We start from the raw sequence: 12684 nt of genomic DNA, 5'->3' as shown, positions 1-12684 counted from the left end.
AAAGGAGTCCTTGAAGCCTCATGTTAGCACAGCAGTAAGGACTGGAAATGGCAATTCGTATAATCTGTGATAAAGAGTCTATGTAATTCAGAGCTGAAAACTGGGAATGACAATATTCAGGTGAGTCATCCTCCCATCAGGAAGCAATTGATAGAGTTCAAATGCAGCAGCAGCATGGAAGAGATAGGCTAGGGCTCTAATCTAAAGGTTTCCTGTAGCGTATTGTGCAGCTGCCATGCTGAGTAAAAGTAGCCCAGTTACTCAAACAGCTTTAATTAGGAAGATGAGCCCAGAGATAAATAGTAGTAACTGAGGGTTACATGTGAATAACTAACGATGGTTTCCAGTGGGCACCACTAAAAAGGCTGGACTGACTTCTGTTCAACGGGCATAATGTGGTGGAGAGCATGTAAGGAACCTTCCTATTCTTGCTCAGAAACCATCTGCAGTCAGGGTGTGGTGTATAGGTACCTGCACAAGAGGCCATGTCTGAATTGTGAAGTTATGATGATAATTTTTCTCTCCAGGGTATGGGAACATCGCCCCAAGCACTGAAGGAGGCAAAATTTTCTGCATTTTGTATGCCATCTTTGGGATTCCACTCTTTGGCTTCTTGCTGGCTGGAATTGGAGATCAACTAGGAACCATCTTTGGGAAAAGTATCACAAGAGTGGAGAAAGTTTTCCGAGTAAGATCATGGTTAAAAGTCTTTGCTGGTGTGGCCTACCTTGTTTAATCTCAAATACTATTAATGTTACTCAGGATCTTAGAAAGTTTTGCATGTTGGGCACAAATATCTTTAATTGCATAGCTTGTTTGTGTGATCTACGTTTCCTGCATCGAAAATGAAGAAAAAGTGAGACAGATTCTGTGGGACCAGGTATACAGAGTAACTCTCAGTTGCATCAGTACTGAAAACAGAAAGATTTGGAAAGCCTGATTTCTGGGGTGAACTATATAGAACTCAGGGAGAGAGATAGCTGAAAGGTATCTATATAGAGAATAACAGACATATGGGGCCAGATCCACAGTTGGTGTAAATTAGCATAGCTCCACTGACTGTGATGGAGCCAGCTGAGGATCTGGTCCATAGTTCTCCCCTTCTCTATGGCTTTTATCACATTTGGATACTACTTACACATTTAATACCAATTCCTAATTATACAAAATGTTCTGAAGTTGAATGGCCCTAGTGCAATGACCCCCAACTTACTGTCCCTGGTGTGATCCATTCTGTTGAATTATATCCCCCATGGAAGTACATCAGACACTTCCCCTGGGAGTGGTATCACAGCACTGGCTAATGCTGCTTTGCTAACATAGTGGTTTCACTTCAAGGATTCCCCTTTTAGATGCAGGACTTCCAGGAATGATGTGACCATATTGTAGTTCCCTGGTATGTGGCATAACTGGAGGTAAGTCCTGTCTGGGGGATGTGGTAGGTGAGGGGTTGTCCAGGCTGACTATTTTAATAAGCCTCCATCTCTAAAACATTCCCACAGATACAAGGCAAAATACTTGTAGCCGATTTTGGAACTAAAGTAATTGAGCATTAGACTGGAGTATAAGTAATTTCTCTGATTAAACTACCTGTGAAATGTCCCAGTCCACACCTTAGTAATATCTTTTGGCCTCCATTTTCAAAAATGACTAGTGATTTTGGATGACTCAATTTTTACATGCCTGACTAGAGACAGCTAGAAAAGGCCTGATTTTCAGAAACGGCTAGGCATCCACTTCCTGAAAATCTGATCCCTCGTAGATGTCTCAAGTTGGGAACCCAAAAATCAAGGGACCCAAAATTGCTAGTCACTTTAGAAAATGTAGGCCCCTTTGGTCATATTTTCTGTTGCATCCAATTTACTTCAAATCACTCCTGGGAGCATTCCAGTGTGGTTCTTCCAGGGAGAAAGCTTACCAGTGGGTAAGTTATCGATTTGGGAATCCTGAAACCTTGGCTTTATTCCCAGATCTGCCATAGACTTGCAGGGTGACCTTGGATAGACTCCTTAAACTCTCAGCTTCTCTCTCTGTAAATATGATGATAATTATATGTACCTATCTTTTAGAATTACTTCAAGATCTAAAGCTGAATGGAATTGCCACTACTGCCTTTGGAGTATTATTCTCCCACCCCACCATAGTACCTTTTCCTTTTCTTGGCTGGATGCCTTTGCTCCTTGTTTCTCTCTCTCTCCAAACCATTCCCCCTGTCTTGGTATTTGCACCTTTCCAAAATCTTGTATTGCAGAGCTGCACAGATTTAATCCTTTTACTTTTTCCTCAAATTCATCATTTCAACTGATTAAACATTTTTGTTGCTTTTGTTCTGAAGTTCTTCAGATTTGTCCCTGTGTGGCACTGAGGTGGGACAGCTGAGTACAGTATTCTAAGTGGAGTTCTAGGGTTCCCAAACATCCCAATAACATCTCAACAGACTAATCTGAGGAGTCACCTGACATCAAAACTGACATTTCATGTTTCCAGGCATTTTGAAGCTGTAGCCAAAAGGGTGGGCAGAATAGAGATGAGGGACAATTTAGCTCAACCTAGAAACGCTAAAGATATTTTTTACTTCCTTAATGGCAAAGTAAATGCTTAACTAACTTAGGGCTTGTATTCCTCCCAGTACACCCCTTGAGTAAATGGGCTGTGCACTGCAGAGCTCTGTTGGTGATGTGATCCTCTGAGCACTGTAGCTGTTACTGCAGTCTAGGGCTACAGTAGCCCTCTGCTCCTTCTGTTCACCATCCCCTGCAAAGAGAAAGGATGGTGGAGCTGTTTATTCATGGATGTATTGACTCTGCCCCTCAGTGCTCCCTCAGCATCCCCCAGGCATCAGTGTGCTAGGATCCCCCACTACAATTATGCTCCAATGCGTGTGAGTGTGCATGGTTTCCCTGAATCCTGCTTCCACGCCCTGTGCAGTGGAACTGCACTGGTTCACCTGGATGTGGGTTGTTTCGTGGCTGTGTAGAGAGCTGGGGAGGGTGACAGGATTTACCTGCACTGCAGAGTTCTTATCATCCAATTCCTTCTCTTAACAATCCTGTTGCTCATTGCAACAGCATTACCATGAACAGCTGTCCCACACCATGCGGTAGGCAGCTCACCTCTGACATCCCAGAGCATATCTGGAAAGGCAAAAGGATGCTTTCTTCCTGAGGAGTCACACTAGCACAGTTGGTTGTCTGACAAGATCTGGGCATCCTCACAAAATCTCATTTAGATCTCGGCATAGATTAGAACCTGAGAACACCACATTTCCCTTGCACACTAAACAGCCCATGTGCGTTGCACTCAGAGTCATTTCAAGAACAGTTCACACTCGGGGCGGAGGGAAGAAGAGAGCTGCTCTTATGGAATGTGCGCTACGCCTGCGTTATTGACAGTGCGTTTCGGATGCGTGCCACTGTTCAGCTGGTACTCCAAAAGCAATTCTGGCACTACGTCTGAACGTATAAATAGCCACCAAAACAGCCATTAATTTGCTTGCAACGTATACATTTGTTGATTCCTATTTAAGAGCCTTAATTATCCTTTAACAGCACATTCAGTTCGGGTTTGACAGGGAAGTCACTGAGGGTTAAATAAATACTAAGGGCTAAATTTTCCTCTACTGTGTGGGTGCACTAGTGAGCAGGGGGCCATAGGGAGCCTCTTCTCCCCTGTACAGGCAGAAGGGCAGGATTTCTCCTTAGTGCTGGAGAGCACTAGGTGGTAGAACCTGGCTGCTGGGCCATTCGCTGCAGCCTCAGGAGGTGTGGTCTGCTGGAAAAGGGCTGTGTTCACACCTACCACTCAGCTGGTGTGTATGCTGTGGTCACTAGCATTCTTACGCAGGGTCACCTGCTGCTGGTTCAAACCAGTATAAAAATGCACCCTGTGTAATCACCCCAGAGGCCTATCTGAGGGAATCATGGATAAATACGATTTCTAGTAATGAAGGTAATAATAATCACTTTGATCTGACAGTGCTTTCTAGGCACTTCAGAAACTAACTTTACGTCAAGGTGGCATAAAGCCATAAGCTTAATAACAACACTTCTACATTCGTAAAGCATTCTGTGCACAGCCCAAGGTTGCTTCTGTGATAAACATCAGTGATTTAAGAATCCTTAGCATTAAAAGCAAACCATTTTCTTTTAGTCTGTTCCTATACACACATAGAGACTGTGAGCTACTAAAAGTAGAAGGAAATGTATTTCACAGTCCCTCTGCTACCGAATGTACCCCCCACCATTATCATAAAGTTAATTTAGGGCAAACTAGACAGCTGTCTAATTCAGATCGTTAAAGACAGTTTAGAATCCAAGTTGAAAGAAGATCCAATGAGTATATTGGAGTAAACTTACTCTCAGTCTTAAAGTTCAGTAAAAGACCATTAACATCTATGAGCTGTGTTATGCCTCTAAGATAGTGGTTTCTCAATCTTTTTTAATTTGCGGACCCCTAAAATTTTTGAATAGAGATGTGGACCCCTTTGGAAATCTATTGTCTGTGTAGTTGAATTCTGTTCAGTCAGTGTTCAGTCTAAGTCTTTCATGGATCCTTTAGACACAGTCTCCAGACTCCCAGGCATCCACAGAATCGCAAACCACAGGTAGAGAACCACTGCTCTAAAGCATAGCACAGCGTTGGGAATGGTGCAGAGGTCCACTGCCCCAGTTTGAACTCTGGGATGTATTATGTGTAGGCAAGCTGTCCCTGGTTGAAATGGAGGGACTTAACAGATCTAATACATCTGTTATCTGTCCTTCAGGGTTTCAACTTTGATATGCCCTTTTGATCTTCCCTTATGAAGTCTGACATAGATACATGAGGTCTGGCCTTAAAGTTCTTTGAAAGTAGCATTCACTATTATTCTCTAAACAATAGTAGGTTTAACACAGGGTTGCTCAAACATCTTGTCTGCACTTCCATTGAACTTTGGAATAACCCCGTGAAAAGTAGCTCCTAGTAGACAAATAAGAAAAAATCATACTAAAAAGCTGATTAACTCCTTTCTTCTACTGTTTTCTAAACAGATAGCATTTATTTCACGTTCTGTGAACTTCTTTCTTCTGTGTCTTCCTGGATACATCAGATCTGTTCTCCTTGCTCCACTCTCCCTACCCCCACTGCCTCATCTGCCCTGTCAGTAGAGATCTGTGGCCACTTTGAACTCATTTCCTATAGTATATCTCTTTTGTACTCTCGAGAGTAGAAAATGAGGTAAAAGTGATTGCTGGAACAGACACTAGTACAGGAAGGCAGCTACTGCAGGGTGAAGCAGTTTAAAATCACTTATTTCCCCCCTTTTAGTACCTTCCTTCTTTCCTCCACATTTGCCGTTTTACCTGTCGACTTGCTCCTTTTCATTCTCTCATTTGTTTCCTTCTCTTCCTGTTCTCTCTGTAACTCCCACTTGAAACTTGTAATATTATTTGAGAATCATATCCCAGTGGAATTCTTAAGCAAAGATTCATTTCAAATGAGACCTGCAACTTCCTCAGCACTATTGAGTATTGTAGCCAGGCTTGGGGGAAGTGGTGGTTACCTTTGAAGTATCCTGGTTGTCTCTTCTCTAGTAGTGTAATGTCAGGATCCAGAGACCCTGCTTGTTTCCCATCTAGCAGGAATTACTCACTGCTTAGACCTCTGTCAGATCCAAACTTGCATCCATTTTTTTTCTCTTTGAGGAGCTGAACCACACACATACACAGATGGGAATATTCTCAAACACAGAAGTCAAATCCAGGTCAGAATTTAGCCCTGACAATGGTGTTACTGTGGATTTACACCGATGAGATCAGAAAGTGACCCATAGTTAATTAAATATAAAGTGGGGAAATCTCACTTTTAATCTATACTGAAACATTCACTAGGAATCACCTAAATGCATCCTGGAATGTCTGAAGCTGGATGCCCTTTCCTCCAGTTTATTTTTCAAAGTAGTAGAAGCTGTACCCTATGCTTGACACTCCCAGTCCAGGATGGACTGAATTAGTGTTTAAATAAGTGAGAAGCTTAACATGTCTACTTCCCAAGTAGATCCTGAAATATAGAATAAATCAACATTTACCTGTGTCTGTATGAAGTTCTATTACATGTATGTTTTGGGCCAGTATCAATGTATATTAAACCACATACTCAAAAATCCTCAAAGGATCAAATACTTTTGCAATCTTGTTTTGAGAACAGTGTTACTCACTGAACTTTCCTGTGAGTAAAAGTCACATCATCTATGTGAATTCAAGAACTGCAACAGCAGGGTGAATCAGAACAATGATCCATCTCTCTAATCCAGTATCCTGTCCCTGATGTTGGCTGATGGGCAGATGTGTCTAGGAAGGTATAAAGCCCAGCATAATGCACTGAATGTGCAATATTATTCCATGAGTGTATAAGATTAATCAATTGAGACTTCGGTCTCCTAAATTGTTAGTCTGGTACTTTCCACCAACATTTATTTCAGCAAAAGAAAATCATTGACAAAAGTTGGATCAGCCACTGTTGAAAAGAACCAGTTAAATCATAGCATTTAATCTCAACATTTTCATTTCTGAAAACTAGTCATATTAGCAGGATCAGAAAGAGATACCATCTATTTAATCCAGCAAAGTAGCGAGTGCTGTGATAGTTTTAATTTGAATTCCTTCCCACTGGTGAGAGTGACATTTCTTTTCCTGATTAACTTGTTAAGTCAATTGTAGAAACCTTTGAGGTAGACATGATGTAAACCATAGTCTCTGGGAAGAAAATACTTCTGGCAGACACAAGGTTACCTTGCTATTAAAAACCAAAAAGATGATGTAACCCTTGGAGAGAATCATTACATAAAGCCTTGAGGTAAACTGACATGAAACACTTTTAATTTTGATTCTATGATTCTGTCTGGATCCATAGCAGCAATTGGGGATTTGCTTCTTTGAGGTTATTTCTTTTTTTGCTTCCCATATAGCAGAGTATCTTGCTTAGAAAGAGTAAACTGTGAGGAGAGAGCTTGTATGGACAGAAGGTAGTTTGTTAGTGATCAGATTTATAAGACCACACTAGCACCAAGTGCAAGTGGTTTTGAACACAGTTTCACCAGACTGTCTGGTCATGCGTTAACTGTCTACCAGTTTAAAGATCTGGCCTAGAACATCTACAGTACAATTCCATGAGCAAGGTCAGATGCATTAAACAGAAATAGGCCTAAGAAAGTTATGTGAAATTCATTCAAACTAAAGATGGTCCTGAACCCAACCTCAAATCTGAACACCCCTGAACCCTGGGGTGATTGAAAACCAAACCTAGATACAGATCCAAGTTTTGCAAATGGTCCCTTGTCTTGAAAATTGGCTAAATCAAAACCCTGGATCCAAACATTCCCCAAAAATCTAAGAATTCAAAATCCAAATGGGATCGAAAATTCAGAGGTTCAGATCTGAGGTTCAAAGTCTGGGCCATCTCAGATTTTTATATATGATTGCCATGATGCATGACAAACTTCCTCTATTTAAACCTTTCTTATTCCTTCCCCAGGCATGGATGCAGAGGGGCTCCTCTGAATTATTAGCACTAGTTAGTCTAGTTCAGTAATAGACAAATTGTGTGAAATTTCTAAAAGTAGTATTTAGTGACTGGGCTGGATTGGTTACTGACTCTATCAGTTAATACACCCATCCCATACTCATCACCTTAGTGGCTGAGCTTCTGATAGCCAAAGCCAGGCAGTTTTCCAGATAAATCCAGCAGGACTGAAGTAAAGTTCCAGTAGTTTCTTGAAAGGTAAATTTCATTGCAGAAGCAGAATATGACACATCACCTTTTGTCCCCTGAAATGTTCTGCATTTCCATGAAGAAGGCTCTGTGACTTTTTGATTTTACAGTTCCCACTGGATGACTTCATTTCTTGAAAGTAGTTACCTTATTCTAACTCCTTGGCTGGCATGTGCACAGGGCAAAAGTTTATTCTTTGATCTACACTATAGATCTTATTTTGCCCTTGATCCCAAGACAAAACTTCCACTGACTCCAACTCAGGTTTAACAGAAAGTGTAGATCAGAGAGATCTGTATTGAAGATAGGAGATCTGCAGTGAGGTGGTAAAAGAGCTGTTCCTTCATATGGTTTGTAGTTGGACAGACACTCAAATACCAACAAAAATGGTCCATTGCTAATATGTTAACCTGCATCATTCTGCAAAGGTGAGACCTAATAATGCAGTTTGTCACATAAAATAATAATAATAATACCTAGCTTTTATCTAGTGCTTTTAGCAGTAGATCTCAAAGTGTTTTACCAGTGAAATCAGGACCATTGTCCTCATTGTACAGATAGAGAAACTGAGGCACAGAGAGGAAGTGACTTGCCCAAGGTCACCCAGCAGGCTAGTGGACAATCCAGGAACAGAGCTTGGGTGTCCTAAGTCCCAGTTTAATGCTCAGCCCATTAGGCAACATTGATTCTCAGAAAGAAACAGCTTGAGCTCTATCAACCTTTAAAACAGTTCCCAATCTATTTACTGGGACATATTCTGATCTCAGTTATGCTGTTGTAAATCTGGAATAACACTTTTGGAAATCAGCCACCAATTTAGGTGCTTCAGGATGGATTTAGGGGTAAAATTTTCAAAAAGTGCCTAAGTGAGTTAGGAGGCTAAATCCCATAACTTTTCAGTGGGACAGAGGGTAGCATTTTCAAAAGTGCCCATGGGCCAGATTTTTAAAGGTATTTAGGTGCCTAAAAATGCAGATAGAAAATCCCCAGAAATCTATCTGTATCTTTAGACACCAAAATAAGTTTTAAAAATCTGGCTGTAGGAGCCTAACTTTCGACATTCATTTTTGAAAATCAAAGCCAAAGTGACTTGCTCAAGGATACACTGTCAATCAGTGGAAAACACAAGAATAGATCCCAGAAGTCCTAACTCTAAGTCCCCTACCTTGGAGGTGGTGAGCTTGGTGGTAGTTGAAAGGTCAGTCCAATAGCTGGTAGAAAGAGAACAGTGGCACTCAGATGGGGGAGAATGTCTGTTCTGCAGAGCTCTTGTCAGCATCAAGCAGAGAGAAGCACCACAGTTATACTCTGCCTTATACTCTAGGCAACATGCTCTTCTAAATGCAACACGCAGACACTGTTTAATCATTCAAAACTCTTCTGCCTTCTCCTCAGTTTTCTAAAACAGCCCTGATTGTCAGAAATAATTAGCTGACTACCCTCAACCCTTTTCAAAAATCTCTCACCTGTTATGCACCCCCACCTTTTCCCCAAACCTGTTATCAACTCCACGTACATTCTGCTTCAGTTCATCAATAATTTATCCATTATATAGGAAATAATTAATCACCATGGACTTTATACATCCTTCACTCTTCTTTATCTCATCCCACACCTGGCTCCCTGGTGCGCCCTTACTAACAAAACTTTCACAACAATCTCATTACAGCTTTTCTAATTGCTTTTCTGGTGGCAAGCTCACTACAAAGCCATGGTCACCTGGACACATTAAAGAAGTTTCAATGTTACCCTTTGTCCAGCTATGGCAGGAGTGGGACAGCTGGCTTTTCTAATGGAGAATCCAGAGTAGATGGCAGGCAGGGACATTCGGTTGATGCTCTCTGGCTGAAATACCTTCCAGGCTGTGTCAGGTGCTATGTTCCATGTTGGTGTTTTAATGATGGTGGTGGAAGGATAGATACAGGTTTTATTCCTGCTTTTGAACATTACGTCCTTTGTTGCTCCTTGTGAAATGGTGGTTAGGGCAGGACACTGGCAACCTGGATTCCTGTGAGCCAATTAATCCGCTTGTGTAAGATGGTGCAACTTCACTGCATTCAGTGATATTGCATCCACTTACACTAGGGCTGAATGTGGCTCCTGGATTCTATTTCTGGTTCTGCCACTGACTCATGACATGCCCTTGGACAAGTCACTTAACCTTTTTGCCTCACTTTCCTCCATTTGTGAAGTGGGGATAATAAAATGCACCTTATCTACCTAGTTATCAAGAAAATTAATTAATAGTTGTAAAGTCATGTTGATATGTTTGGATCCCAAACCCAGTGACTCCTGGGTGCTGATTCTGGAATTTAATCTTCACAAATTTACTATTGAATGAGGTAGATGGGGTTTAAAGCTTATTTGTTTTTGGAGAAATTAACTTTAGCATGATGTGTCCTTCACAGCTTTGTCTTTAGCCAAGCACATCAGTTGCTTACTTGAAGCTAGTGAGTTTATTGTCTACTGCTTGATGCAGCTGTCTGTGGTCCACACTATTAGAAAGTTTTCCTCTTCCAGTTAATCTTTGGCATCATTATTTAATCCAATAGGTCAGTGAACAGTTGTAAATTGAAATGTATATCAAGGATTAATATTAATACCAATGGTTAAACACAGATCATACCAGCTCCTAAAGATTCTTTGACACTGCTGTCTTTATCAACAATATCTGGTGAGCCACTGGGGCACCAGAAAGGCAGCAGTAACCTGTGGCAACGTCAAAGACAGCCCTTGAAGAGAATCCATCTCTATCTCTACGGAGAGCCCAGGAGGTGGTGAGCTTGGTGGTAGTGGAAAGGTCAGTCCAATAGCTGGTAGAAAGAGAACACAGTGGGACTCAGAAGGGAGAGAATGTCTGTTCTGCAGAGCTCTTGTCAGCATCAAGCAGAGAGAAGCACCACAGTTATTGTTTCACTTTTGGAAGCACATCATTCCTTTCCTGTACTGGGAAAAAAGTGTAAAAAGAAAAGGAAAATTCTTGTTGCACAAGACATCATAGTTTCCCACCTGTGCTAGAGGGAATTCTGAGTCTAATCTCCCTTTGTCTTATACCTCTCTATGCCATGTGGAAGAGAGGTTGATCACCACTGCCTTCCATCTTTGCTGGTCTCCGTTGCAGTCTGAACTTCTTCCCATGTCATTTTGGTAGCTTTCAATTCTGCTTCTATTAAATGTTTCCATGTTATCCTGGGTCTACCTTGTCGCCTCTTGCCCTGGGGATTCTAGTTCAACAACTTTCTTGTTATGCTATTTGGGTCTTTCCTCCATGTATGTCCGAGCCATCTCCATTTTAATTTCCTGTCCTGTCGGTTTCTGTTTGTCTTCCTCCAGAATTCTTCATTCAGGATTTTTTTCAGGCTATATGATACTCAGGATTTGTCAAAGGTAGCTATTTATGGATACTTGGAAATTTATTAAGACCTTATTAGCTAAACTCCAAGTTTCAACACTATATAGTGACTTTACAATGGTGTTAAATATTAGAGCCAGATCAATAACCGACCCTCAGTATTCACTGAATTCTACTTGCCTACCTAATGCTCTATGGTATTCCTATACCACCTATCCCCATAAAATATAAGCATTGAACAAGGTGATTGGGAACTGCAAAGCATTATCTAGCATGGATATCAGAGTGAATTATGTTCTTTGCTTCTCCAGCCTGTAGGACGCCCTTCTCATCTTTATTTTGTTGAATTTTTTCTTCAGAACATAAAATTACTAAAGGTGCATATCTCCAATAACTCTCCTCACCAGAGTCACATTGTCATCATTTAACTTCTATGCCTCTGGTATTTTATGACTCTTAAAAATAGAATCCCCGCAAATATGAATGAGGAATCCATGATTAATACAAAAGGTTTTCGTTTATCACAGGTCCTATTCTCCCCTGGATTACAGTAAACTATAATAAATATTTTTCTCATTTGGGAAGCTGTCCGCATTGCATTGCCTCCTGCTTGTGAATATACTGTAGCAGTCCAAGCCTAAAAATCCCTTGTAATAAATATTCCCCATACTCCTGTTACCCTTAGGTCTTTCCCTAATTTATTTTAGCTTTTCATAGAATGCCTGACACTGTAATATCTAAGTACCTTTTGGATGTGTACTCAGAAATAAATAAATAATTAGCAACGAGTTTACCAAGCGCCGGTTGGTTACAAAGACGCCAGCTAAATCAAGGATCCCATAGACAGGAATTTGGATTCAAGTGTAGAATAAGTTTCTCTGCATTTAACAGGTTCTAGGAAGGAATGTTTTACAAACAGGTGTAGCTGATCTTACCCCTTCCCCTCTCCTGCCCCCCAGTGCAATGCTCTAAAATGAGGTTTGAAGGCCAGAGAAGCAATAGCGGCTAGGGAATGAAATTCTCAGGCAGTGGGTTTCTTCCGCTGACACTTTTATCGGCTCAGGCACATCAAGCTTTAGCCGTAGGTATATGACTCTGTCCTCTTCTCACCTGGTATTCCCACTACATGCCTCTTTTCATGAATGTAGATCCCTGCCTAAATGCTGAGGCCCAGTGCTGTTCACCTCCAGTTTCAACCCAGAGTGATACATGGCATGATTCAAATCCTAGAGTGTACAAGACTGGAGTGCTCAGCAACCTACGCGACACCCTGGATTTGCCATGCACAAATGAATAGGAATCAGCAGTGGTGATAAATCACAGGTCCAGACAGAGCCTGAACATGAAGCTCCCATTAAAAAAGGGAACGAAATGGTCACTGACTCCAGAGGAAGAAGGACAAGAAGAAGATGTGGACAAACTGGAGAAAGTCCAGAAAGGAGCAACAAAAATGATTAAAGATCTAGAAAACATGACCTATGAGGGAAGATTGAAAAAATTGGGTTTGTTTAGTCTGGAGAAGAGAAGACTGAGAGGGGACATGATAACTGTTTTCAAGTACATAAAAGGTTGTTACAAGGAGGAGG

The 12684-nt window shown here is 41.2% G+C and overlaps 1 protein-coding gene across 1 annotated transcript in view; it reads left to right on the top strand.

Annotated features, from left to right (window-relative positions):
- KCNK10 (potassium two pore domain channel subfamily K member 10) overlaps positions 1-12684 on the top strand; it is a 93874-nt gene that overhangs the window by 59308 nt on the left and 21882 nt on the right. Inside the window, exon 4 of the mRNA XM_073349364.1 lies at positions 528-688. Within this exon, the coding sequence (XP_073205465.1) occupies positions 528-688 (161 nt within the window). The remainder of the gene's footprint in view (positions 1-527; positions 689-12684) is intronic.

Source organism: Lepidochelys kempii, chromosome 6 (genome assembly GCF_965140285.1).
Source record: "Lepidochelys kempii isolate rLepKem1 chromosome 6, rLepKem1.hap1, whole genome shotgun sequence".
Classification (NCBI taxonomy): domain Eukaryota; kingdom Metazoa; phylum Chordata; order Testudines; family Cheloniidae; genus Lepidochelys; species Lepidochelys kempii.
The sequence above is the reverse complement of the archived record's forward strand: the minus strand, read 5'-3'. Positions and strand labels throughout refer to the sequence as shown.